The sequence below is a fragment of the Populus alba genome, chromosome 17 (genome assembly GCF_005239225.2).
Source record: "Populus alba chromosome 17, ASM523922v2, whole genome shotgun sequence".
Taxonomy (NCBI): domain Eukaryota; kingdom Viridiplantae; phylum Streptophyta; class Magnoliopsida; order Malpighiales; family Salicaceae; genus Populus; species Populus alba.
In genome coordinates, this window is record NC_133300.1 from 17,438,691 (window position 1) to 17,466,547 (window position 27,857).

The following is a 27,857-nucleotide window of genomic DNA, read 5'->3' on the forward strand; positions in this document are numbered from 1 at the left end:
TATATATATATAAACTTCGGCGGCTCGGTAGTCACCGTTGTTTACGGGGAGGAAGTGTCTGAAGTATTTTTCTTATTATCCACGGCCACATGTTTGTGATTCCAATGCACATATTTGTCCTTATGTTCTTAGATCCCATTGCAGCACACGGACTGTGATGAGTGTTTAGTTAAATAACAATATTTTAAAATTATAATAATTGTTGTTTTTTAAAATGTTTTTAGTAAAAGAATATTAAAATAAATTTACCAAACAGATAGTTTAAAACGACAACATTTCTCTCTTTTTTTTTTTTTTATATAGATAAAATGTGCTCACATGATTCAAATACATATTTATTAGATTATTCACGTGATAACTAATTTAAAAATAATAAATATATATGTAATTGATAAAAATTTCCTAGTACATCATCAACCCAAAAAACAACAACAAAAAAACATTATTTTCTGTCAAACCAGTGCCCTCGTCATATGCATCATCGTCTTCATCACCTGCACCCTCGGGCTCAACACCATGACTAACCATACTGTCATGATCACCCTCTCTGTTTCCAAATTCATCTGCTCCAAGTTCCTTGCAAACAGCCTTAGGATTCAGATGAGCAAGCACTAGGTAAATTTGATCACTATGTTCATAATAAATACCAACAATATCAATTACATTAAACATATTTCCTATAGGCTCAACACTTCTATCATCATAAACAATCCTCAGAAAAAATCCCCCCTGTTGAATCACTACAGTAAACTTTCCCAAGGTTTTTTCTACCATAATCTTTGGCAAAACCACTAAATTTAAAAAACCGACAGTTCGTGCTTGTTTGGCATTGTGGTTCAATCTGTTTTTTGAAAAAAATTTAAATTTTTTTTGTTAAAATTGAATACGGTTTGTATTTTTTGGATCGTTTTGATGTGCTGATATCAAAAATAATTTTAAAAAAAAAAAAAAACATTATTAGTATGCTTTTCGGCACAAAAAGCTATTTAAAAAGCAACCGTTACCACACTCCCAAATACCCTCTTCATCTGCTCCAGTCATGTGTATTACTACTTACTACAAGGTTACTTTTCTTCTTGTTCTTTTTTTTTTTTTTTTAATTAATTGTAAATGTCTAGATCAATTTATACACACCTCAACTAATTTTTTAGACTTTAAAGTTAATGAAATTTTTAATGACTCTCAGATTTGTAATATTCAAACTAATAATTTTTAAAATAAAGTTAAATCTAACCAGTAAAATTACAATAACTATTAGATTTTTACCCTTTCATACGAGATTGTTTTTGAACCCTCTATCCCCCAGTAACCCTTTTTCCGACCTCACGGAAATGGAGCCTAACATCTCTCTATTTCTCTACAAATTATCCAACTTTCGAGTCTGAGAAACCTAATATTTTTGTGTCACCCATCCTTAACAAAAAGCTATCCTTTTGTCACTTGAAGTTGAAGCTCCTTGTATTCCTTTGGAATTTTAAGAGTTATGAATTTTAGATATAATTAAGAGTATAGATTTTTTTCTGAAGGCGCACAAAATTTCGTATTGAGGGAATCTTTAATAATTCCGAAACAAAAGTCCCACATCACAACAAAAATCAGCAAGATCATTTACTATTCTTCTCAAATTATTGTTTTTGAAAATTTATTTTTCAATTACAAACCTTTTATGAAAGTAGCGTAAAAATTTTCAAATTTACAATGCCATCCAAATTGCAAGAACCTCTACCACATTTTCTTGCATGCACAAGAAGAATGAGGGGGTGCGCATATAAGCATCTAATTAAATGGATTGATCAATTTTCTCCCCGAGCCACTGATATATACTTCCGTGTAATATTCAAGGTAATCCATTATCATCCGAAACTGTCCCCTCAAAGATCCTCTCCCTTGCCTTGGTTGCCTGCGATATTGACAGGCATACAAAGTAAAAATTAGGGTTCATGCATGAAGATCTTGATTCCATAAAACAATCAACATATTCTATCCAAAAAAGCAAGTAAGACTAAATCAGTGCTTGCACAATACTCGTATGTATGAGCAGAACCTGTTTTTCCCAATCTGTCAGACCAGTTATGAGAGCAAGTAATGTTGCTTGCACAATATTCCCAGTTAGTATCCCGATCCAAAGGCCTTTCCCTCGGAGATGGAGAATGAAGCACAGTAGAACAGCTACTGGAATTCCAACCAAATAATATGCTCCAAGGTTAATATAGGCCCCTATGTGCTGCCACCCACATCCTCTAGCAATTCCTGTACCCAGAACAGTTCTAGCTTTATTACCAGACGTGCCATATGCAAGAAATATCATTCAGTATCATGTCTTGTTTGTAATAATTAATGTTGGTGGATTATGGGGTTGAAACACGAACAATTCAGATATTTCACCATGTACATGCATGCGGGGGGGGGGGGGGGGGAGGCAAGAAAGGGCTTTGAAACTATGATGACTGATTCTGTAGGTTAGTTTTTTATTGCTCAGTAATAGTGTGAGAAGATGTAATATTTAAATAGGTTGGCCCTTCTAATAATAAATATATTTGTTGTATATTGAAACTATCTACGAAAAAAGAAAAAATTCGAAGTTTTAAACCACTTTTTTTACTTAATGGATTTTGTTGTAATATAAAAGATAAAATATAGAAATAAAAATATAAATCACAAACAGAAAAATTGAAGCAGAGCACCGCCAATTAATTCTTCTTTCATCAAACAAATCAAGGCAATTGAGCAACGCTATAATCCCTAACTTCAAATTTATTTTGTCTTGTTTTGGGATATTTGTTAAGAATTTGATGAAGTTTTTGCATAGTTTTATTATTTTTGTTTTTTTTTGCTCGGATCTGCTAGTTTCACCAAATTTGTTATGAATTCATAATTAATATGATAATCAATAATTTCTATTTTATAAAAGCACAACGAGTACTATTGTTACTTATTTGTTGCCTCGACATCAAGCTATCTTGAGGGAACAATAAGTACAATTAAAATAAATATATAAGAATCATTTTTTATTATTTTTTATTTTATTTCAAATTTTTTCAAACATAAATAATGTTTCATCTTATCTAATGTTTCTTATATACTTTATATGTTTATATTTGATAAGTATAAAAATCAATAAAATTAAAGTGATGGATATATTATGAAAATAAAATTAACTTCATCGTTTTAATTCAATTTTGTATTACTCAAAACTTTTTACTTTATACAAAGATCATTATATATTTATATATTTTTTTATAACTCATGTATAATAACTTTAAAAAATATAATATTTTATTATATTAATTTTGCACTCCCCTAACAAATAATCCGACCACCGCCCTGCATGCATGATAAGAGAAACTCACCGGAAAGTACTGTTTGCAAGCTATCCGCTACAATTGAGAGACAAAGCAAGGGAGCCAGTTCATTTACGTAGTCCACAACCACCCTTTCACTGCTAAAAGCATATCCGAAAACATTGCGGCAGAAGAAGAGATTTGTGCTCACAATAACTGCCTCGATGAGGGAAATTTTCAGTACTGCACGAATAACCACTTGGACTGCCTCGTGATTTCCTGCTCCTAACTTATTTGAAACCTGAGCACTGCCAGAACAAGCACAGACAGATTTGTAATTAAGAATTGTTTTTTCATGCACGCAACTTGAAGAGACAGGACATGAATCTAACCTTCCAGCAGCTGCAATCCCACTTTGTAAATAGAAGTGCAATGATATTGTTGTGAGGCTGAGTACAAAGTTAAGAGATGATGAGAAGCGATCCTATCGAAGTCCCAAATCAACCATTTTTAAAGTGCAGGAAAAGTACCATACCAGATAGAAAGAACAGATGTTTCAAGCTGTGAATTTGGCAGAAGCCCAGCCAGCAATATAAGTAGCTCAAAGGTCCACCATTCAAGACTTCATGAAAAGAACACGCAGAAGTATTTATTAGACATTCAAAGCACACAATAACAGAAGCTTAGGAAATTAAAGTCTAGTTAGACTGTATATGAATGAGAAATTACCAAACCATTACAGCAGAAGGGAGAGCAAAGCAAAAGAACTCCTTAATGCTAGAGAAAATATCATTCCAGTTGACGACACGGGTTTTTTTGCAGGATGAAGAGAACCCCATATAAAGTCCAAGGAAGATCACATTCAACCAGTAAGACACATCAATGGCTAAAGCTGCTCCTTTGATCCCTAGTTTCCATTTAAATATCAGAGCCCAGCAAAGGGGTATGTGGAAAAATAACGTCACGCTAGTGCTTAAAAGCATTGGCAGAATCAAGTTCATGGACTGGAAGTAACGAAGTAGTGACTGAAGAACTGCGTAGGCAAATAATGCAGGAATGAGACAGATAGCATATTGGCAGGCTACCGTTGAGATTTCAGGGTCTTGGCCTATTTCTATCAATATCCTGTCCATGAATATCCAGAGGATAGATACAGGAATGCATATTGGAATGAGAGAGATGATTGCACAGTATGTATAGGTTCCAAGCTTTTGGTATTGCTCTGCTCCATATGCTTGTCCACATAGAGTTTCTAAGCCTCCTGTCAATCCAAACTGCTCGGTATGTAAATGTACTGTCAGTCATCATGTATACAAGCTCAACCTTGATTCAAGAATTTAATAACAAATTGAGACAAATATATTGATAACTACATCTGCTTAAGCTCCAATTAATTTCTAATAAATCTTAGCAGATAGAGAAAGCATGAACAAGGACTAAGTTAGAGAAAACAAGACTCACTAGGAGACTAAAGCCAGTGACAGTAGCAAAAGATCCGCCGATGGAGACGGCTGACAGAGACAATTCACCAAGGTGACCTGCCATCATTAGCGAAACAACCTGCAACAGATATAGTGACACCATCACCACCACCATGGGAGCTGCCATGCAGCTCACCTTCTTCAGCTCTTCCACCAGTGTAGTGGAAGCCCATGTCCTATCTTCAGTCTTTGGCAGCAGTGGCTGTTCCATCTCTCCCTCTCCAAATTTCCCTCCCTAAACCATTCCTACAATCTTGTCATTTATAGCATTGCAGTGAGAAAAACAAATACGTTGTTTCATTTCGTCAAGAAAACAAATAAATCATGTTACGAAGTTACAAACGTAGAAAGGGACCGCCATCTCTCAAACTAGAAGTCAATTCTGTCAGAAAAACATGATTTCTTTAAGAAAACAAGTTTGGTCTTACACGACTGTCAATTTGTTCCTCGGATATTTATCATCAACATTGAAGAGTTAAGCGGCTGAGCTTCAGATTTCGATTGGAGGGTGGAACAAGTAGTCTGATATTCATTATCAAATTTCTCATCATGTTGAAAACCGATGTTGTCATTAGATTAAACGCTAAACTTAACAGCTATCCTATGTTTTAAGGATTTCCATGTTGACAGATGAATGAACTTATTTGAATTGGCATGTAAGGTTTTATGTGAGAGAGGGATCCCTTAATATGTACATCATAATTTTTTTGGAAGATTTCAGTTTAATTTTTTGTTTCCACAAAATTCATTCTGTAAACAAAAAAAAAAAAAAAAACGTGTTCCTATGACTGCTATATGTGGATACATGAATGAATTCCAATTTGAATTGGCATATAGAATATTAAATTGTTCATTATGTCTTATTTCTTGGAAATTCGATCAATAATATATATATATATATATATATATATATATATATATATATATATAGTACTTAAAACACCATTTATCAGGAAAGAAAACAATGCAAATATAAATTACTTTAGAATGGTGGATTTATATAGGGAGTTCCATTGTTCACAAAAATAAAAATAGAGATAGAAAAAAAATGCTTGGTTGTAGCTATTTTAAAAGAAAAAATATTTGGAAGGTTTTATTATATTTATTTTAACTTTATATATGTCACGTAAATTATATTTGTATTTAGATAAATTATTTTCTACATAAAAATGCCTAATGTAACAATAGAAATTGCAATGGGGATGTTTGTTCGGAGTACAATATTATATAGATAAAAGATATTTTATATATAAAATACTAAAAAATATATATTTTACATGAAGAATATTTTATAATATTTGATAAATAATAATGTTAAAATATAATTACATTAAAATAATAATGATAATGACGAGTTATAATTATTAAATGGTGGTGATAAAGGTTACAAGGAAAAAGTGATTGTGATGGTAATAATAATAATAATAATAATGGTAAAGTAGTTAGTCATGACAGCACGCAACAATAACAAGGTGGAGGTAATAACAATGAGGTGATAGTGATTGAAATTTTTAAATAATATTGTTATTGTAGCATTAGTCATAAAATATTTTATAAAATTAAAATATTTTTTAATAAATTAAGTAAATTTAATTGTTGGATGTAAAATATTTGATGAAACTCAATTTTTATTTTGTGAAATGTTTTATAAAACAACCCAAAAAAAATAAAAATAAAAAACTATAAAATATTTTACACAAAACAAACTCTCATGAATAGTTTGTGAGCCAAAAAAAAAACATTTCCATGATGAGATCTTGAACAGAGCATTCTTAATCTCAACTACATAACATAAATAAGAGACAAGGGAGAGTTTATTTATTTATTCATTTCGTTTTCTATCTTCTCAACATTGCCTAAATAATAAAAAAAAATAAAAAACACACAGCAGACTTTTTTTCTCTATCTCTTTCTTTGTATACATTGAATATATATCTATTTATGAGAATAATAAAAAAAAAATTGTTAATATTTTAATTTAAAATTACTTTAAAATAATATGTTTTTAATATCACCAAATCAAAACAATAAAAAAAAACATGAAAAATAATAAATTAAAACTAAAAAAAGAAAGAAAAAACAGTGAACCATAAAATCAACTACCTCATGTGACGGAACCTCATCAAGAGAGGAAAAAACGATAACTACAACTTGACAAGTTATTGCAGCGACATGCAAGAAGATGGAACCGTGTAAAGCATTTTAAGAGGATTGAAACACGTTTTTCACTCATGACTTGTATATCCACATAATCTTCAACTCTGAAATTATGGCCTTGGATTTCAAACACGAGATTCTCAGTTACAGTCCCCCGTTTTTTGCATGCGCGCTGGCCATTTTCCACGTCCCCCATGACGAGTCTGTCATCACCTCTATCTACTTCATAGCCTTTGTCTGTATTCCAGATGACCTTAATTGCTTTCTTCAACAGTTTTGTCCTCTGTCTTCGCCCATGGTTTTGTCCCTCACTGACCTGTAAATCTTGTTTGGGCAAAAACCCTCCAAGCCAACTGTCCTTCTGATAACTAATTTGCCTGATCACCAACATTCTGAGCTTACATCAAAGTAATCTTCAAGAGCTGTGTTCTTGATTCCTCGTACTAGAACCTCCCTTGTCGTTGCCTTAGCACAGATCCAGAGCTGTTTTTGCAAGTTCCCTCCCTTGTGTGTCTTTCTCCACTTGGCAAATTAAGATGCTCATAAGCACAATACGGCTTCAGAAATAGGCATTTGTGTTTATATATATATATATATATATATATATATATATAAAGGAGTCTAGGCCTGAATGATACAATCCAAGTCAAAAATTAAAGGCAGATGCGCACGACTTTTCTTTTTTTCCAAGTGGAGCAATTGACATGTTGTAAACCAAACTTTTTTTTAATAACTCATTTACATTGATAAATAGTGTATCATCTTCTGCCATTTTATTTGACCCAAAGTTGGACTTTTTAGATAAATTAAAAACTTTTTTTTTTAAATTATTTTTAACTTGAAAACACCTAAAATTATCCTAAAAATATTGTTTATGGCAAATTAGCTAAAATCAAATATAATTAATTTTTTTAAAAAAAAAACACTGTTTAAATGTAAAAACAAAGGCACTGTAATTTATGCGTAATAAAGATAGATTATTTTAATTACCCTAGACCAAAAAAGATGGGGAACGCTATAGCTTTGGCTTACATGCACAAATAGAACAAGTCCATGAGCTATGTGTTGGTACCGAAATTTTAAAATTTATACATTCTTGTGATGTAAAAATATTTTAATTTCGTAATTCAATTTTTCTTATCCTCCATTGAAGTTCTTCTCTTGAATATCCTCTCCCTTGCCTTCGTTACCTGCAGTTTTAGCACATAATTAAGGTCAAATATTTGTCACTGAACTCGGTGGAAAGCCATAGAACAAGAATACAAACTACAGGAGAAAGCGTTCATGAAGGAAAGACGTGTTTATTCCAATCTTTACAGGCTGCAAATAACATATCCTTTTAAATAAGCAATTAAAGGGGAGTATTTCACTTTCAATCTCTTAATTAAGGTGGCTCCTCCTTGTTAATTTACAGAAAGAAAATCCTCGAAACTTGAGAATTGTGATAAGATATGAAATATTACAATGCTCAATTCAAATGGGCCTTAACTTTCTTATGGTTCTGGGAATTTCAATTCGAGAAAAAACTATTATGTAACTTTCTTATCAATGACTCGTGGATATATGAAAAACCCTAGTCGAGATTTGGAAGTTTGAAAGGTCAGATTCCAATCACATCCAATCACATATATATATATATATATATATATATATATATATATATATATATATATATATATAAAGGAAAAGATGGGGAGTGTGCAGGCACTCATGCGAAATCATAGCAAACAAATGCCAAATTATACTTTGCTTCTTAAAATTTATGTTTTATTGTTAGGTCCTAAATCAACAAAGAAATTGAAATCATCTTATGTTTCTGTCCCTTTTTTCTTTTCTAGTGGCAAGACCTAGAAAAACAAATTCAGATTGGTCAATTAATTACTAGCCTAGCCACCACATGTAACAGTTTTTCTTGTTGGTGTTAGTAAATGAATTATAAATAAAATATTAGGTTATGTTTAATGATCAGTACCCTAGAATAAAATAATAAGATAAAAAATAAATATATTGTTAAAAAAAATTTAAAATAAAATTTTGAACTTTCAAAATACAAAACATGTTTTTATTATCTTCATCTCTTTCGTATATAAAAACTGTTGTTGGTAGGCATAATCATTAAATTTTGTAAGAAAAACATAAAAAACATGTTTTCATTATCTTCATCTCTTTCGTATATAAAAAAATGTTGTTGTTAGGCATAATTAATCATTAAATTTTGCAAGTTATAGTCAAATTATTTTTAAAATGTTTTTAAAATTATTTTTTATTTAAAAAAAATCAAATTAATATTTTTTCTTTTTTTCTTTTTTGTCAAAAGGTGGCCATCTAAATATATATTGTGGTCATGATCTCTGGACAGAATTAATATCATAGTTATAACAGCCAGTCAAGAGTTGACTCAGCTCAAATTATGGATAACCCGCAAGCCAGTCCAAGTTTTAATTTAAAAAAATATATATAACTAAAATGACACCACTGAGTTAACAAGTTAATTACCTGATAATTTGCCGAGCCAAGCCGGGTCTTGTAACTATTATCATACTGGTGAATGCTGCAGTATCACACAAGGCCAGCTTGGGTGCATAATTAACGGACAAACAGAAGAAAAGAGGCACGCGAAGTCTACCTCTGTGTTAATGCTGCAGCCTCCCGCCACCGTCATCTCCCGCCACCGTTATTCTCCGGGGCTTATCCACTTAATTACCGCCGCATAAACCACCATCATCAAATTTCAGAATAAGAGCACCACATCTGTTAGTATCACTTTTGTTTTTTCAGCACAATCATATGGTGTTTTATAACAACCTTTATCCATAACGTAAGATAGCAACTACAGTGATGGGAAATCTGAAGCAGCATTGTGGAATTGTAAGTTTAAAAGACAAGAATCTTGAGCTCCTAAGCTTCTATCCTCATAATGTACATGGAATTTAAGAAAACGAGGGAAGTAAAGCTATGTTGGGAAGAAGAATGAGGCCCCTCATGCAATCTAATCGAGTGAAGCCTCTCACACCACACGCCACGAACTCTCCCCCAAACTTGATACGTGGGGCGGCGGCGGCTGAAAGAGAGTCGTGAGAAGCCAATTTAGTTACTCTTTGTTTTTGTATTTTTAAGTATTTTTTAAAAATAATTTTTTTTGTTTTAAATTAATAATTTTTTTAGTGTTTTTGATTATTTTAATGTGTTGATGTCAAAAATAATTTTTTAAAAATAAAAAAATAAGTTTTTTTAATTTTTCCAAATAAAAAACACTTTAAAAAAAATAACTCACACATAATAAAAAATAAAAGAGGAGACCACATTGAGGAAACAACAAATTTGTTGATATGGCTGCAAGAGTGTCGTGAGCAACCATAGCTCCTATTTGTTTTTACGTTTAAAAGTATTTTTGAAAAAAATTTAAATTTTTTTTTAATTTTTTTCAAATTAATATTTTTTTAAATGTTATTTTTTATGCGTTGATTTCAAAAATAATCTTTTAAAAATAAAAAAAAAATACTTTTTTAAATTTTTTTCTAAGTGAAAAAACATTTTAAAAAGTAACAAATAATAAAAATACAATGAAAAAAAGGGGTGGCCATTCTATTTAGGTCTTATTTGTTTTTGCGTTTTAAAATATTTTTAAAAAAAAAAATTAATTTTTTTTCTTTATTTCAAATTAATATATTTTTTAATATTTTCTGATCATTTTAATACGCTAATAATAAAAATAATTTTTAAAAAATATATTTTTTGATGTTTTTCCAAGTAAAAAACACTTTAAAAAACAACTCAAAACACAATTAAAAAAAAAAAGGGCAAGAGAGTCGTGAGCAGCTAATTTGTTAAGCCCTATTTATTTTTACAGTTTTAAAAAATTGTTGGAAAAAAATTAATTTTTTTTTATTTTACTTTGTTTGCTTTAACTTAATATTTTTTTAGTGTTTTTAATATCAAAAATAATTTTTTAAAAATAAAAAATATATATATATTTTATACTTTTTCAAATAAAAACCACTTTAAAAATTCATGCATTTCCAAACTTAAATTACGCACCATTTTGCAAAAACAAAAGGAAATAACCTCCTTTCTTATATTCGTTTCTGAAGAATACACCAGCCACGCCCACTCATGGCAATCGCTCAAGTATCAACTATGCCAAGTTAACACAGCCAAATAGGAAAAAAGAAATATATACTGCGTAATATGTGAAATTGACCATATGCTCTTTTGAAACACCTGAAGCTAAAAGAAAGAAACCTGTAGTTCCATTTTTTTAATCTGAACTGCGAAGAAAATCAATCATGGACGGGTTACTCAACCATGGATGTGTTGCAACATTTTAAAAAGGAAAATCCTTTTGGTACCATTGCATCTCAATGAAAAAAAATGTGAGCCTCTGAAAGAATCGAGTATTCTCTTCAAGCAGAAAGATCCAGTTCATAATACTTTGCAGGCCAATGCAATCACCAAAATCATTTACATATAAGATTCGGAGCAACAATAGGTGGATCGGCAAAGCAAGTGCACCGTTTCAAGGAGCTCTATCAAAGGGCCGTGTATCATTGTAACAGACATCCCATACAGCTTCCATGGCATCCCTTGCAGCTGCTTCTGAGCAATGCGGGTTGGCAATCACTGACTTCATAACTCTCCTTCTCACACATTCCTTCATGTTTACATCGAAAAGTTAGTTAATATGATGACATATCACAAAATTTTAGATCTTAATATAAAGGACCTCATGATAATTAAAGTTATCAGCTGCTTAAAAGGCACTTGAATCGCAAGGATCACAAATTCTCTAAACATAACATGTGGGGTCCTGAAGCACTCAATTCTCAAGGGGTACATTTCACTAACTCCAACTTCTCTCTGAACAAGGTGATTTCAAAGCCAAAAGAAAACCTCTACTGCATACATGACATAAACATTTACCCTCAACTGACTACCTATGAAAAGATTTGGATTTTCATCTCATACGCTAGCAGATGCATGAATACAGTGGACAGGACCATATGTTTAAATGTGAAGTTTCAAAAGAAATGTATAACTCACTTGTTCATGACCTCTTAATTTGATATAACCCCGCAGCAACTCCCGTTTATAATGGCAATCACCACTTAAATGTCCAGCACGAATCTGAACACACAAACAAGAGAAGAAAAAATTTAGACGCAAGTATCAAGAGGGGAGTAGTAGTTTCAGTTTGTAAAAAGACTTGGTACATCTTGATAAGCTCCCAACTTCCATCTATACATGGTGATTTCAAAGCCTTAAAACAACCAATACTGAAAACATGCGAAACTCAATTTGTTTGAAAGGCTTCATAGATTTTGCAATGATTCAGACCTCACTACAGGCATGATGCGCACAATCAGCCCAGTCCAAGTTTGCAGCCTGACAGTCATCATAAGCATGAATCAACTCATGTGCAATAACTTGGTTTACGTCATCTTGAATGTTCATGTGATTACTACACACCATTATCTGAAAAATAGAATGGAAGTTAGCCAAGACTACTATCTAAACACTTAAGCATGCTAAAGGAGAAAACACACCCAAAAATGATAAGCTGGCCAGCAAGGAAAACATAATTCACATACCAATTAAAAGAAACAACTCAAAGCATTAATCAAATCGAGAGGGGGGGGGGTGCAAATGCTTAAGAAGACATTGAAATACTGTAAATTTAAGCAAACATTCTACCATATTGCCTTCAAATCCCAATGAAAATAAAGATTAAAATCATGAAAAAAAATTAAAAGAATGAGCAAAGCAATGCTACCCCTTTTCCACGAACATAACCACCAGCAATGCTCCTATCACAATTAACAGCCTTGAAGAAATTTTCACTAACACCACACCCTGCTTTCTCCAAATTCTCCCTCAAAAATCTCACCATTGGAGCTATAAATTACAAAACCAAAACAAAATTAACAGGAAAGTCAGTAAACAATATTCAAAAATAAATTACAGTGCCAGACAAAGTGGCAGATACCCAATTTAAGCTACAAATTGGAAAAACCCTAAACCTGAACCCTGATGAGATTTATGAAGATGAGGAGAAATTAAAGGATTTGGAAATTTTACTCCGGAGACTCCGTCGAATCATATCTTCGCATTCCTTCACTGTCCGGCAGCCGGACCCAGGTGCGGTGCCCGGTTCCTCCGCCATTTTCCGTTTGTGGAGATTTTGATGGGACGGGGGGTTTTACGGTCCACTTTTGGGGTTTTAATATTCGTTGGCCTGGCTGGCCTTGGCCTCATGCTGGAGTGCGCAATCGGGTACACTTTCAACAAATTTGGTTCCAAACCCGACCCAAATTGAGTTTAGATTTTCGGGTTTTAAATCGGTTTTAGCAAAAAGAAAACCGAATATTTTATTTGGTCTTTGTTAATTTCTGAGGCCGTTGGACCGGGCTTATCTATAGTTTGGATGTGAGATTAAAAAGTTTTTGCAGCAAAAAATTTGATATTCAGTCGATATGGATCTTTTCCTATAGTGATTTTCTCAAAGTTTTGTTAATTCTATTTTACAGCTCTAATGAAGTTGTAAATGGATCTTGCTGGGACCATTTAGTTGAAATATCAAGTCCAATATCAACTTCTGAATCAATTACTTAATCATAATTTTTTTTCATTTTTTATAATTTTATTGAGTCTTGAGCTGTTATGATTATTCATTTGTAATTGTGAATATAGAACCTTATTCATTAATAAAAAAATATATTTTGAATCAGTTTGTAGATCAATTAAAATTAAGTTCCTTTAAAAAAAATAAGCATAATTGGGTAGGGTAACTGAATTTATCACCAGTTTAGAGTTTATTTGGCAGTGTAGTTACAGTTACTTTTCAAATAATTTTTCGTGTTAAAATACATATCAATAATATTTTTTATTTTTTAAAAAATTATTTTTTATATCAGCACATCAAAATAATTTTTTTTATTTTAGCTCAGTTTTTTCTGGTTTGGCTCGTTTTATTTCCGGTTTTGCTTCAGTTCGGTTCAATTTTAAACTTATAAAACCGAAATCAAACTGGTCGTTTTTTTTCAAAATTTTAATAGGTTTTTTTTTATGATTCAGTTTTTTCAATTTTTTTTTTCAATTTTCTCGGTTTTTTCTGCTCACCCCTACAGTTTACGGTCTATGAAGTAAAAGTAAGGGTATAATTTGAGATCATTTATTGTTTAAAAACAAACTATCAAATATTATTATTAACAAAACTATATAGCTATATTTTGATATAAGAAAAAACAATTTATGATATAATATAGTTTTAAAAAATCGCTAACAAGGAAGCATTTTTAGTGATTAAGTACTAAATTTATGATATTTTTAAAAAGTTGGGGATTTCTTACTTTGGCTTATAAGTATATAATCATATTTTAAGAATTAGATTGATAGAATAATTGATTTAGAAGTCATTAATTAAATAAGAAAAAAAATCAAAAAAATAAGTAAATATAATCTAAGCTATTGAAAAATAGCTCCTTATATATTATCATCCACTCATTTGGATTGGGAAAACATATCATGTACAGAGCACATACCATGGAAACTAGCTTCTATAAAAATTACAGAAAGTGTTCTAACTCTAACTGAAATGTTCCATTTTCCAATTTTCTACTCCATTTACAGCTTTCATTCTAGGCTCTTGAGCCAAGACTTCTTTCTAACAAGGGACATTTTCACAAACATTATTCTCCAATCCGGATCTTTAAACTTTTCAAGAGCTTTGATATAAGAAGTATCAGATACATCATCAAGATTCTCCAGTTCATCCATGCACTCATCGATTGAGTATGGAGCACTTGTAGCTTGATGGGGCATTTCTTTATACATTTTTGCTTTAGCTAAATCTCTTTCAGCTCTAGCACTTAGAGAAGATGCCAGAATTTCCAAACAGAAATCAAATTTTTCAAGCTTGGCTTCCTTGTTGACACAATTGCAGCCAGCTAAATAGTCATCAATTGGACGTTTTCCTCTAGAACTCCCAGCACAAGACTTTTCTCCTTCAATGACATGAACCCCTTGGCTAAAAAACTGTTCCTCATTTTGGTGATTTCCATCAGAGTTAAGAGGTAATTGAGTAGATGCATGATGGGTAGAAGAATTATTAAATATTTGACCAAGCATTTCATAATTGCGGCATCCCTTTGATTTAAATGTGATATAGTTCTTATGCTTCTGCAATTTAAATTAGATGCATTGTATGAATAAGTTTGAAATCATAAAAAGTATTACTGCTAAGGTTTTCTACTAGAAAACAATAATAAAATAATCCAGTACCTTCTTAAACATTTTCCAAACTTCTTCTGTGGCATATACTTGATTTGAGCTTGAACTATATGTAACTCCAGTATGACTTATCAAGTCAGAAAATTGACGATGTTTCAATCTTAGGCGGTTGTACTTTCCTTGCAATCTTTCTGCTCCATATTTTTGCCCAATAACTGAAAATAATTCCTCATCTATCTCATTCCAATCCACTTGCTTAAAACTAGGTGTTCCATTTGGATGCCTTTTGACTCTCTCAAATAAAATTGCCAAAAAAGCATCCTCATTTTTTTCAGGCCATCTCATATCTTCTCCGGTAATAACATTATTATGTCCCCCCATCTAAACATCAAATAAAATATTATAACAATGTGAATTATTACATTATCAATCACACATGTCATCTCTTAAGAACAAAAAAAAACGCATGCCATGACATGAATATGATCTACAAATGCACATGTCAGTTTAGTCTATAGTTTGCATTTAGAGTGACAAACATGGAGCCAATTATGTTGAATGCTATAATGTTGACATTTTCTCCCTATATAAAATTAGAATTACTCTCGGTATTTTGGTTAATTTTCATGTGTGGCCTTTAAGAACCACATTAATTTATTCATGACTCTCACCTTAGAATTATGTTACAATTTTGTAGGTTTATGGATCCATTAACTTTTGATGAATATCAACGCGCAGTGAATTCATTTGTTGGCAACCGATTACCCAAATTTTCAAAGAGTAATCCAAAATACTAAAATTACTGTTTGATTTTCTTGTATCTAATGTGTAGCTCATATGCCCTAATCTAATGCCATATATGCAAGCTACATAACAGATGCTCATGCAAGTCTTTCGAATAAGCTAGAACCAAAATTCCTCCTAATTTACAATTTAATTGGCTCCAAGTTTTTACGTATCATATATATAAGATATCAGTCTAGAATTCTAACATATGCAAAATGATGATTTAAATTGAATCATTATATTTGGATAAATTAATATAAAGAACCCACAAGATTCAAATCTAATGGTATTTGTCAATATCAATTGGTATTTATTCCTTAATATCCAAAGGAATGCGACAATTAAATAAGCCCTCTTTTCATTTTTGTGGACCAAATTACAAACCAATTAAATAAGTGAAGTTATATGTTTCAAAAATATTATTTTTAGATATTCTATTTTGATGATACGAACTTTCTGTGCTCATCTAGGGTGTTAGCTTTTTTTCTTCACAAAAAAATGGAATTGTGTATCTAAAAATGTAACCCCGAGCCGAGGTCATTCAAATTTGGACTCACTGTACTGACTACCCTTGCCTCCCTTTCCTTGCACAGATACAGATTGGTAGTTCATAAGAGCAATCTCAACAAAGTTTTCATACAGATGACACTAGAAATCAAGAGAAAGGAGTTACAAGTACTGTATGAGGCTTGACCATAAGATCCTAAGAGTACCGATGCATATGTGCTCCGGTGTCTACAAAACCCATTTCAATTTGACAAAAACCCAACAGAAAACAAGAGCGAAGGATAGGGATTGTACCTTCAAGAACTTGGACTGATGCAAGTATAGGATGATCCAAATGGTGGAGAATGGTGGAGAATGGTGAAGAACTGAGTAAGCTAGCCAATTTGAAAAGATTCGAGCAGCCAATCCAAGAATCAGATTGAAATTAAAAGAAAAAACCATTTTATTTCTAAAAAAAACTCAACAAAAAACAGGAACAAAAGATGGGAATACCTTCAAGAACGTGGAGTGGTGCAAGATAGGAGGATCCAGACGGTGGAGAATGGAGAAGTGTGTCGGCTGGACATTAAGGAAAGCTGGAGCGTAGAACGGAATACATATGATAGGATATATTTGTCATTAGATAAAATATGTAAGGTCATTTTTGTAAAGCAAAATCATTAGGCTAGAAAAAAGAGTAGAAAAGCTGTAGTGAAAATTTTGGAAAGATGTTTTACATGTTTTTCATAATGAAATTTTATCATAAAAAAACATAGTTCAAGAAGGATGATTAGCGGGTTACAAGTTAGTTAAATTACTATAACTTTATTTTGATTTATTAAAATAATAACATTTAAAAAAATTAAAAGTTAATCTTGATAAAATTATTAAGTTAACTATTGAGTCAAATTTTACATCGAATGAGTTTGAATTTCACGGGGTGTAACTATATTAAATTTAATAATAATATAAAAGTATAAATTATATATAAAAGTTATGAAGAAATCTTTGATATTACCATCAAATTTAATATAGTGTTAAATTTGAAAAATTCTAACTTATTATTTGTCTAACTTAAATTTAAAATTAAATTATATAAAAATTATTCTCATATGACCTAATTAATTTAACCATTTCTAAAACAATACATATATCTAGCAACACATGGTTTCACTTAAGAAAAAAAATCAAAATGGTAGTTTTTTTTTTTTTTTAGTTTAATGAGGGTGTCCGGGCCAACTTGCGCGCACCTCGACTAATCCCACGAGCCCTGAAGTTAACGACCATGTAAGCTTTCAGTAGCCATCATATGAGCAACTTAGAGCTCGAACCAAAATGGTAGTTTTTTAATCAGCAAGTTTTAGGACTTAACCTAGGCAATGACTAGAGAACACCTAAACATCTAACATGATAGCTAGCAAAACAAAGGCTACGATGTTGCTAATGAAAGAAAATTGAAGCTGAAGATTCTGCAAACAGTCTTCCAGGAAGAATCGGAATAGAACTTGCAAAGCACAGAGGTTCAGATAGGCTCCAAGAAGCCACTTCAACCACTTAAATATATATATATATATATACTTTAAAAAATAATTGTTACTAAGTATCAAATATTATTTTAATTTTGAGTTTAACTTCTTTGGTACCTGAGCATGGCCAATAATATTAACATATATTTTCATGGCTTTTTTTTTTTCTCTTTGCAGCGGGCTTTTTAAGTTTTCACATTAAACAAAGAAAAAAAAGAAGGAAAAGTAGAAATAGGAAACATTTTCCTTTTTAAAATAATTCTTTAAACCATAAAAAAAATATTATTCCCATCCCACAATTTATTATTCTTACTTCATCATTTATTAAATAATATTGTTTAATACATGTCGTAGTTAATCTTTAAATTTAATTTTTTCTTAAATCCTTTTAATATTTGGTTTAAAATAATAAGAAGATGAAAAAATACTACAAAAAGGAGAGGAAGAAGAAGAGATTCTGTAATATATAATGTACATTTTATTAAATAATTCATAATATCTTCAGTAAATGATGTAAATTATCAAACAGAGATTAACATATCTTTTAATAGTATTTAAAGAAAAAAATAGAAAGTCTTCGAAAATGGTCTATGACCAATACCGGGCCGGGTTTCTTACCAGACCCGAACTCTTCTCTCTCTCACTTCCACCTCTTAAACCCAAAACCCTGTCTCTTCGCAAGCAAGCCGTCGCCTGCTTGTCATTAAATTCCCATGTAAGTTTACTTCTCTCTCTCTCTTTCTCTCAGATTCTTTAATCTCCCTTTCTCTGTTTTTACACTCCTGTTTTTCTAATCCCATTCCTTTTTATTCAATTTGACTAACCATAACTGCCTGCTATTAGAAAAAAAAACATGATCAAGAGGAGATTTTTTAAAGCAGAGCATGGAGAGAAAGATGAAGCTTCCTCTGATTCATCCTCTTCTTCGGATTCTGAAGCTGAGGCTTCTGGAAAATCAGAGGATGATGTAGTCACTGAACCAGAGGAAAACAGTGAATCAGAGGATGGTGATACACTTGCTGAACCAAAAGAGGACAATGAATCAGAGGCTTCATCATCATCATCATCAGGTTTTTGTTTGTTTGTTAATTATCCAGTTTACTCAATTTTGGTTAGTGGGTCTGATTTAGATTGTGAATATTAGTTGAAAGGTTTTGGTCTTTATAGAAAAGAATTGATTTTGGGTAGTCACTCTGATAGTTTATTACTAGCAAACTGTGTTTGATTTTTTATTCCATTGTATAATTTAATTTGTATGTTTAGATGTTTTCTTGAAAAGATATTCTTTTTGCAAGTTTGCCTTTTGAGCTGTATGTTGCTTGTTGGTGCACTTCCTTTTCTTTTATGATTCATTGATATGTTTCAGGTTATGAGAGTGAGGATAGCTCAGCGAATGCGATTGACGGTGATTCATCAGGTAGAATTTGGTTTTATTGTGTTGAGATTTTATATTTTTTTATGTAGGAAGGCTATATGCATGCATATTTGGAGGATAATTATCTTCTATGCTTTTTTTAAGTGATCAAATAACTCATATTTGTTATAATTGGAACTGTCATATTATTGACAGCCTTTGTTTACTATCCATGGTAATTGTTTTGGTTTGAATTTTCCATTTTACTATGATTCCATGTGCAACCTTTTTTCTGCTATTTCGAGCCCTTGTTCAAGTTTAAGATGTTTAGTAGTTATGGATGGTTACTAACCAATTCATCCTGTTTGAATTGTTAGTAACAGACAAATTAACAATTTGCATTCAAAAGGCTTGCTTTTTGTTCATAGTGTGAACTTGGATTATTATTTTGAGATGTCTGACATGATGATGGCATGGTGTAAATGAAGATGATGAAACTGAAGATGACAGAAAAACCTTTACTGGCATTAAAATAGGCAAGAAGCAATCTAATATCAAGGCAAACGAGGAATCAGTACCAGATGATATTCAAGACTGTATATTAAAGTGCAAATCAGTTTACAAGTGCAGAATCTGCCCTCGAATTATCTGTTTGACAGAGGAGACTATGAGGGCTCATCTTAATTCTACGGTAAGACATTGCATGTTTCTATTTTGTTGTGAAAATGAATTTTATGTTTACAATTCTATATCCAACTACTTAGAATCAAATGCAAGGAAGCAGTACCAGTTGACAAGGCAACTTATATATGATATATCTATTCAATCAAATAAATTATTTTGTTCTTTTCTTTTTATTCTTTCCAATGTCATTGTAGATGTATTAGGCTCCCTTTTCTCCTCCTGCCCTTCACTTTTGTATCCCCTGTTAGATAAATTTTGAATGGCAGAATCATATCTTTTTCATTCATTTTTCTATTATATTATCATTTTCAATTTTTTGAAAATGGGGTCTAGAGCATCCATGTCCAATAGTCGTTGATATAAAATATATATTTGCTACCACTTTCAGTGTGAAACATTGAATCTTGCTGGCTGCGTCAAAGTACTACTACCATGACATTTTGGCATGAAAATAACTTTCAATAACTGCTTTTACTTTCAAATTGATTGTCATGGAGATCAGAGCTTTCAAAACTGGTATTTAGCTTTAGCCATCATTAATTAGTGAAGTTTTGTTTATGTTTGTAGAGACATTCTCGATCTAAGAAGTTAATGAAGGAAAATAGGCTGAAGGTAATGCTTAACAGTGATGGGGAAATTGAGAACATGGACCAGGAGACACATGCTGAGAGGCATGCTAGAACTTTAGCTCTTGCACAGGTTGCTTTTTCTTGAAACTAAATGAGTGGATTGGCTTATTTAACATCAGATATTCCCGTGGATAAACTAGTTTTAACTCATCTTATAGGGTAAAACAACAAAGAAAAATAAAGGGCGGCAGCGGCAAAGGAAGAGATTAAAAAAGAGGGTACAGGCTGTCTGTTTGTTTACTGTCACGTGTATGTTTTTGTTCAATTGCTGTGTGAGTTGTTTTTTACTCCTTAATTTTAACTGCAGAAAGAGGGTAATGCTGCAAGCATGGAGAAAGCAACATCAAAAACAAAAAGTCCTCCCAAGAAAAGGCGTAAAAATGAGAACTGAAGATTGTTTCATTTCTGTTTGCATGCTTCAAGTTTGAAAACGGGGGAGGGGTGCGGAAAATTGATCCATAGTTTCTGCATAATCACTAACGTTTGGTGTATTTATGTTGGCCTTTTGAATCTTGATAGATGCCAGTTAAGTATTTATGTTTCTTTGTCACCTCCAGGTTTATGTTTGTAAGATCTGGAATTGCACCAGGCTCCCTTTTGTTTTGATTGTACTGACTTTTTGCTCAACTGTGTACTTTTCTGGGAAATCAACTGGGTACTATGTACAACAGTGTATTTACGCTGATGCCTTTCTTTCAAACTACTCTTCAAGAATAAAAACCAAGCTGAAAAGCCTGGTCAAAAGTAAGGCTTCATTTTGGAATTCGTGGCTAACCTACTGGATAATGTCTTTGAGCTTTGTATCTGTGACTGGAAGAATCAAACAGGGTTATAATTATAGAATCAAGCAAGTTATATTTGCAGAGACCGGATCTCAATTTTGACGAAGAACATGGTTTATCTGCTCCGGAAAATTGGAAGGGAAATAAACCAGGAAATCAAAATCAACAAAATTTAAATCCTTTTCTAACAAATGGAGTTTGATTTAGAATTTGACTGAATCAAACTCAGGAGCGAGTTTTTTACTTTGATTCTGGCCGCTACTATGAGGGGCACCGCATCTGCCTCTGGAGAAAAGTGAAAAGGCAGTCCATGAGCCATCCACATCGAAGCATCATTACGGCAGATAACAATGATCATTTTGCTGCTTCATATCATGCATGCATGAATACCTCCCAATACTGGAGAAACACCATCCATTCCCAAGAAACATGTCAGAGAAAAGAAACATACTTTGGAATTTAAATGTTGAAATAACAAGATCCGAATTGAGAAAATAAAATTTTGATGAACCTGAGATGCATCTATTTATATTATCATTTTACACAAACTCAGACCATCTTCAGCAAATCAACTGTATTAGTGACAAAAAACAAAAACAAAACCAAAAAACAGCCAGTTAACCCCAGTCAGTATACAAACCATCACTTCCTCACTTTCTAGCTAAAAAAGTTCAACACCTACCTCACATCAAAATATATGGCAAAAGGCATTTCCTAAAATGACCCTGATGATGTGAAACCTGAATGAGAAACTTGGGAGGTCAGTAGTTGATGCTGATTGTAAAATTCAAGGTCCCTCTTTATCTAAAGCATGATGTGGAGAAGCAGGCAATTGTTCTTCATTTCCATCAGTTTTAGCAGGTTGATCCTTCGCAGGGGGTTCCTCTGCTGCCTCAGTATTTTCAGGATAAAAATTGATAGGGAACTTTGTAACCCTGGGTTTATCAGATAGGATGTTTCTTTGGACTTTATCAATCAACACTTTAGGTGGAGGTTCCTCTCTAAGCTTGTTGTAACCCATTTTTGGGTCCCCGTAAAAAAATAAAATAAAATAAATAGCCAAAGAAGGTTAGAAAAATGACAAGAGGCAGAAGCGCTCGGAAAATGGTCAGAAAATTGGTCAAGGAGTATAAAGATACAAAGATTGGATTTTTGACAAAATATTCTTGAAGGATGAGAACCCTATTGAGAAGAAAATTTTGAATTTTTGAGGAGAGAAGCCCAAATTTGGATGTTTATGGGTTTAATTGATTTTTTATTGGATTTATAGGGGATTTGATTGCAAGAAAATTGATTTTTTAAGTCAATTTGGGCTTTAAATTGAAGAAATTAAAGTTCTGGGGCCAAATTATGATTTTTAGGAATTTATTAAGTCAAATCAGGGGCTTAATTGCATAAATATTGAAGTTTAATGGCCAATTAGGGGTTTAATTGTGAAAATCCGAAACCAGGGACCAATTTGGAAAAGGCGCAAAGATAGGGGGGCTGTTTGGAGTTGATTGAGGGGCCTAATTGAAGAAATTGGAAGTTTATTGATCAATTGAGGGCTAAATTGCATAATTTAGAGGCCAAGGACCAAAGTGGAAAAGGCGGCCAACTTGGCGGACAAGACCGAAACTGTCAGGGACGCAATTGAAAGGAACAAAAATAATTGGGGGACTGATGTGAACGTTGGCGCATTTCTGGCGCCAAATTTAATTGAAACGGCGCGTTTTCTCCAAAACGACGCCGTTTCATGCGTTTTAAAAAAAAAAAAAAAAAAAAAAAAAAAAAAGACCAAACGGTGCCGTTTTGAACGGCACTGTTTCTCTTCTTCTTCCCCCCCGCAGGCGTAGCAGAGGAGAGGAAAACCGGGGTTTTTGTCCCCGCCTCTCTCCTCACGTGCCATGGCCCGACGCCCCACACTTTGGGACCCCCGAAGCCGAAGCCGATGGCCCGACCACCCGCCGCGCCCACCGAACCCGAGAGAAGCACCTTGGCAGCGGCGCCTGCCGACCGACCGACCAGCACGCCTTGTTCCCCCATGCATGCCCCGATATTGCCTATAAATAGAGAAGAAGCAGAATGAAAAAAAAAAAAAAAAAAAAAAAAAACAAAAAGGGGGGGAACCGGAAAGAAAACAAAAAACGAAGAGAGAGAGGAAGAGAGAGAAACACCCAACCGAGGAGAGAGAGAGCCAACGAGAATCCAAAGAAACAAGAGAAGATTGAAAAGTTGGAAGCTGGGGAAATTTAGAAGAGAAAACCAAGCAAAAAGCAGGAGGACGCCGCCGGTTTACTTGGAAACCACCGTGAGCTAAGCCGCTGCCACCGCCTCCACCGCAGCCCCACCAGTAAGCTGTCGCCTCCACTGCGCCAGGTACACTATCCTTTTCCCCGTGCATTTTTTTTTTCTTCTGAAGCTGAGTCCGGTTGGCCTCCTGCATGCAGAATCGTTCTGCATGCAGGAGGCGCGCGGGGGGAAAATAATTCCCCCCCGTGCTGTAATTTTTTTTCTTCTCTGGGCCAGATGGTTTCTGGCCCAGAGATATGTGGGGCGGGCCAGAAGGATTCTGGCCCAACCCGGCGGTCTGGGCCGGTGTTGGCCCAGACCCATGTAGTTTTTTTTTTTTTTTTTTGGGCCGAATTCGGCCCAATCCCTTTCGGGCCGAGTTCGGCCCAACGACTTTCAGGCTGGGGCAGACCCATTTAGTTGGGCCGGCCCAGCCCAGTTAGTATATTAATATATTATATTATATTTGTTATATTATTATATTATGCATGTGGATGTATATATATATATATTTTTTAAAAAAATATATAAAAAATAAAAAAAAAAATTTTCTGAAAAGTAAAAAAAAAATATATTGTTGTTTTTATATACATTGATTTTTTTATAACATGGGGATATAATTTCAGTATTTAAAAAACACCTGTTTTCGTTATAAAAAAAAAAAAGAGTTTTAAAAAAAATGTTTTGTTTTCATGCATACGGCCAATACACTAGCATGTTTTGAATGTTCTTTTTTTTTTAAAAAAAAAAAAAATATATTGGAAGCTTTGAAAATGTGTTTTCGCATAGATTTCTTAAACACAAAAATCATTTTTTGCATTTGTGGATTTTACAACCCGTTTGTAAAACTCCAAAGGGTATTGGCCAATATTCCAAAAAATATAAAAATCTTATTTTGGGAGGAGAAGTTGTGATTATTGTTCACCGCTAATGTTTGGATGAAGAAATCCTTAAAAGGACGAACATCCAAAATATTATCGGGAGTAATAAATCAACGCACATGTTTGAAAGAAGCTTTTGGCTGCAATCGAGGATATTTCAAATTTTTTTTTTTTTTTTTCTCCACGGTTTACGAGCCGTGAAAAGTAATTTTTTTAGGAATTGTGAAATTTTCTTCGTTCCTTTTATTCTCTTTTCCTTGCGATTTACGAGTTGACGGGATTAGAAAACACCAACACCATAGACTATAGAGCAAACCAAACACCAAGCAGCTTACCTTAGGTAGGGCGTATTAGGGGTGCTAGTACCTTCCCTTTACGCAACCAGTCCCTTGCCTTAGAATTTCTGAAAGACCAGTTAGGGTTCCTAGTGACCAAATACTAGGTGGCGACTCCAAAGAACCAAATCCTTAGAACACAACGAAAATCACCAGCCGATGTCGTGCCTTCATAAATTTTTGTACGGGGTGTGACAGAATGGCGACTCCACTGGGGATGTTAGGACTAAGCTTGATTTGTTTGTTTTTGTTTGTTTGTTTATGTTATATGTTATTGGTTTCTTATGATGTTTTGTTTAAAAGCTTTAGCATATATCTTTTACATTCTATAATACATGCCATAGTCATGCATCACTTTATTATTATTATTATGTTTTGGAGGGCACACACATGTAACTCTAAGTTTTAAGTGGGGGACTAGCAGCTTGCCTTATGACTTGAGTCAAGGCTTAAGTTTGTGTAAACCCCAACTCTTTGCTGAGTGTTTAGACTGATAGTGATTGGTACACGTGCCATCCCACTATCTGCTGGACCTCCATATCGCCTTTACGAGGGTGATCACTGGAACAGCAAGAGACCCTCTTTTAGAGACCTAGTAATAAACCTACCCTATGTCTCACGTAAAAGAACTAGAACCTATCCTTAGGGTGTATGTTCCGATATAAATCTTTTGCATCGAAACAAGACTAACCCCCATGCATTTTGAATTGCAGGATTTGTGAACGAAATGACCATCACCAAGCCTTCCATAGAGTATGGAAAGAATTCTGAACTGTCACAATTGATTGAAGGAGACTGCCTTAGAAGCGATGCTAAGAAGATGTCGCCAATCAAGAACCTGAATTGCATATTGAATGAGGTGAACAAGTTAACGACTCATTTTCAGAATGTGGATAAAGATGCATTTTTTAGGAAATACGGACGTTTGATGGAAATCGCAAAGGTAGAAGTTTTAAGCCCAGCTGTGCGAGCCTTAGTTCATTTTTGGGATCCAGAATACCGATGTTTCTCCTTTGGAAGCGTGGACTTGTGCCCCACGATTGAGGAATATGGTTTGTTGACCGAGTTTCCGAATGACCTGTATCGGATTTATTCTCCTTTGAGATCCGACAAGATCATCCCTGAGCTGTCAAAACTGCTCAGAATCTCCAACTTGGAAAAGTTTCTGGAAAAGAATGGCACCGGTTTGAAATGGAGGATGCTAGAGTTGGAAAAGGAGTCAGAAGTAGAAAAAGAGAGATTGATTGCCTTAGGTATATTTGGCCTTGTGTTGTTCCCAAGTCAGACTGGTTTAGTAAGCTTGGAGGCCGCCGCTGCTTATGTGGAGTATGAGAACACACAGATCAATCCAGTGGTTGCTATCTTAGCCGAAACATTTTTTGACACTTAACCATTGTAGAAAAGCTGGAAAAGGAGCAATGAGATGCTGCACGCAACTGTTGTATATTTGGATGGTGAGCCATATCGAAACAAAGAAACCTGTTTTCAATAATTTTTGGTGGTTCACTCAAAAACCCCTAAAGATTGTGGAAGAAGAAGAATGGGGAGATCTAGACAACCAGGGTTGGGTTGATAATTGGAAGGATTACCTAATAGCGATTTTAAATGGAGAGCACCATGGGTAACAACAACGAAGGTCCTAATGAGTTGTGGACAAAGGCATTGGGTACCATTGGTGGGGATTACGGGTTATGTGAGTTATGCTCCGACTTTAGTGGTAAGACAATTCGGGGGCATACAGTTGTTCCCAGAAACTATGGGAATTGCTCAATTCTTTGGTCTGTTCAAAGATCCCATGGCAAAAGAAGTTTTGGAGATCATCAAACAAGATTGGAAGCATCTAGTGTTGGTGGAAATAGAAGGTTTGAGAGATCCAAGTGTGAGCGAAGGATATGTAAAATGGAGAGCCTCAGCTGCTTCAGCCATGCCTTGCGCTATAGAGGAGCCTATTAAGGGAAAAGAGGTTAATATTGAAGATGATTTAGCTGCTTCAGCCATGCCTCGTGTAGAAGTCAAATCTCCTCAAACCATAGAGGAACCCCTCAAAAGAAAGAGGGTTAACGGTGAATTGAGAAGGCAAGTGGACAAACTAAGGATAGAGTTGAGCAAGAGCAGAAAGGACAAGGCGACGTTGGAAGGAATGATGCTAGAAGATGATAAAAGGAGAACATTTCTAGATGAGCAAATACAGTCTAGAGATGCGAAAATAACCAAGCTTGAGTTAAAGTTGGTTGAGGAGAAGATTGCTAGGGAAAGGAGTGAGAAGGAGCTTAAAGGGTTGAGTTTGGATTGGATGCAAAGTTGTTCTGAACTTGAAGCAATGGAGATGGACTTTAGCGATTGCCAAGAAAGTGCAAAATATTACCAAGAAAAATTTGTGCAAGTGCAATTCGAACTAATGGATAGGATTAAGAGGTATAAGGATTTGAATAAGAAATATATAGAGTTGGAAAGCAAAAGGGAGATTCGAGGATGATAAAGCGGAGTTAGCAGCCAAGAGGAGTGAGATAAAAGTTGCAAGGATAAAGCTCGACAAAAGAACGCGAAAAGTCGAAGTATTTTGGACGAGAAGCTAGTAGCAACGGAAAAGCACAAGGATCGAATCGACGCCAACAACATTGCTTTGAACAGAACAAACATGTTGCTCATTAGAAAAAATGACCAAAACCGACGAGCAAATGGATGAAGCTGCTGCACATGCTCGAATTATTAGAATCAATGCACGGAATGTGGGAGGAGACATCATTCGCTATCGCCGAAGCCTAGCCGAAACCGATGCCTTTTTAGGGAAGATTGAGAACCGCGCTTTGCTTTCTTTACCTTTGGCTAAGGAGTTTATGGAGGAAAGAGATTAGCATGTTGTATTTTTTAAAAATGTATTTTATCCAAGCATTAATGAAAAGGGCGTTGACCCATCTTCTTATGCAAAATCTGTCTCTTGGTGAACATGATTCTAGCAAAACGACTCGAAAGGCAGA

General features: G+C 33.7%; 5 protein-coding genes across 13 annotated transcripts in view; 1 reads left to right on the plus strand and 4 right to left on the minus strand.

The window, feature by feature from the left end:
- Positions 1-479: 479 nt before the first annotated feature.
- Positions 480-7,465, minus strand: LOC118029789 (protein DETOXIFICATION 2). 2 transcript variants are annotated; one of them, XR_004684223.2, is made up of 9 exons: positions 6,866-7,465; positions 4,743-5,015; positions 4,011-4,555; positions 3,817-3,903; positions 3,674-3,730; positions 3,351-3,589; positions 2,045-2,250; positions 1,662-1,900; positions 480-576 (listed from the first exon to the last, which is right to left on the minus strand). XR_004684223.2 is itself a non-coding variant. In XM_035033721.2 (8 exons), exons 2-8 carry the CDS (start codon positions 4,971-4,973, stop codon positions 1,838-1,840), a joined length of 1,428 nt encoding a protein of 475 aa, XP_034889612.1. In that variant the 5' UTR covers positions 4,974-5,015; positions 6,866-7,465; the 3' UTR covers positions 1,589-1,837. The 2 variants fall into 2 exon arrangements, 1 of the variants encoding a protein (XP_034889612.1); XM_035033721.2 differs by lacking the exon at positions 480-576 and having other exon boundaries at positions 1,589-1,900.
- A 3,836-nt stretch (positions 7,466-11,301) lies between these two features.
- On the minus strand, positions 11,302-13,319 carry LOC118029790 (mitochondrial inner membrane protease ATP23). The gene is made up of 5 exons (XM_035033722.2): positions 12,995-13,319; positions 12,690-12,811; positions 12,254-12,391; positions 11,960-12,043; positions 11,302-11,570 (listed from the first exon to the last, which is right to left on the minus strand). Exons 1-5 carry the CDS (start codon positions 13,077-13,079, stop codon positions 11,436-11,438), a joined length of 564 nt encoding a protein of 187 aa, XP_034889613.1. The 5' UTR covers positions 13,080-13,319; the 3' UTR covers positions 11,302-11,435.
- A 1,046-nt stretch (positions 13,320-14,365) lies between these two features.
- LOC118029761 (uncharacterized) lies at positions 14,366-17,038 on the minus strand. Of its 3 annotated transcripts, XM_035033691.2 has the most exons (4): positions 16,931-17,038; positions 16,733-16,812; positions 15,197-15,526; positions 14,366-15,094 (listed from the first exon to the last, which is right to left on the minus strand). In XM_035033691.2, the coding sequence occupies exons 3-4, from the start codon at positions 15,524-15,526 to the stop codon at positions 14,549-14,551; spliced, it is 876 nt and encodes a 291-aa protein (XP_034889582.1). In that variant the 5' UTR covers positions 16,733-16,812; positions 16,931-17,038; the 3' UTR covers positions 14,366-14,548. The 3 variants fall into 3 exon arrangements, with proteins under 3 accessions (XP_034889582.1, XP_034889581.1, XP_034889580.1); XM_035033690.2 differs by having other exon boundaries at positions 14,366-14,950; positions 16,733-17,002; XM_035033689.2 differs by having other exon boundaries at positions 16,733-16,999.
- A 1,658-nt stretch (positions 17,039-18,696) lies between these two features.
- LOC118029780 (uncharacterized) lies at positions 18,697-21,310 on the plus strand. Of its 2 annotated transcripts, none has more exons than XM_073406032.1 (6): positions 18,697-19,006; positions 19,306-19,360; positions 19,786-19,988; positions 20,549-20,680; positions 20,769-20,828; positions 20,918-21,310. In XM_073406032.1, the coding sequence occupies exons 1-6, from the start codon at positions 18,797-18,799 to the stop codon at positions 20,999-21,001; spliced, it is 744 nt and encodes a 247-aa protein (XP_073262133.1). In that variant the 5' UTR covers positions 18,697-18,796; the 3' UTR covers positions 21,002-21,310. The 2 variants fall into 2 exon arrangements, with proteins under 2 accessions (XP_073262133.1, XP_034889599.1); XM_035033708.2 differs by having other exon boundaries at positions 18,698-19,013; positions 19,310-19,360.
- Positions 21,311-21,431: 121 nt separating this feature from the next.
- The window catches only part of LOC118039631 (histone chaperone ASF1B), a 101,033-nt gene continuing 94,607 nt past the window's right edge, over positions 21,432-27,857 (minus strand). For 2 of the 5 annotated variants that reach the window (XM_073406033.1, XM_073406034.1), the window contains exon 4: positions 21,879-22,395. In XM_073406033.1, the coding sequence (XP_073262134.1) occupies positions 22,180-22,395 (216 nt within the window). In that variant the 3' untranslated portion in view covers positions 21,879-22,179. Of the gene's footprint in view, positions 21,792-21,878; positions 22,396-27,857 lie in introns of those variants that run through there. The other 3 variants (XR_012168567.1, XR_012168568.1, XR_012168566.1) reach the window with 3 other exon arrangements.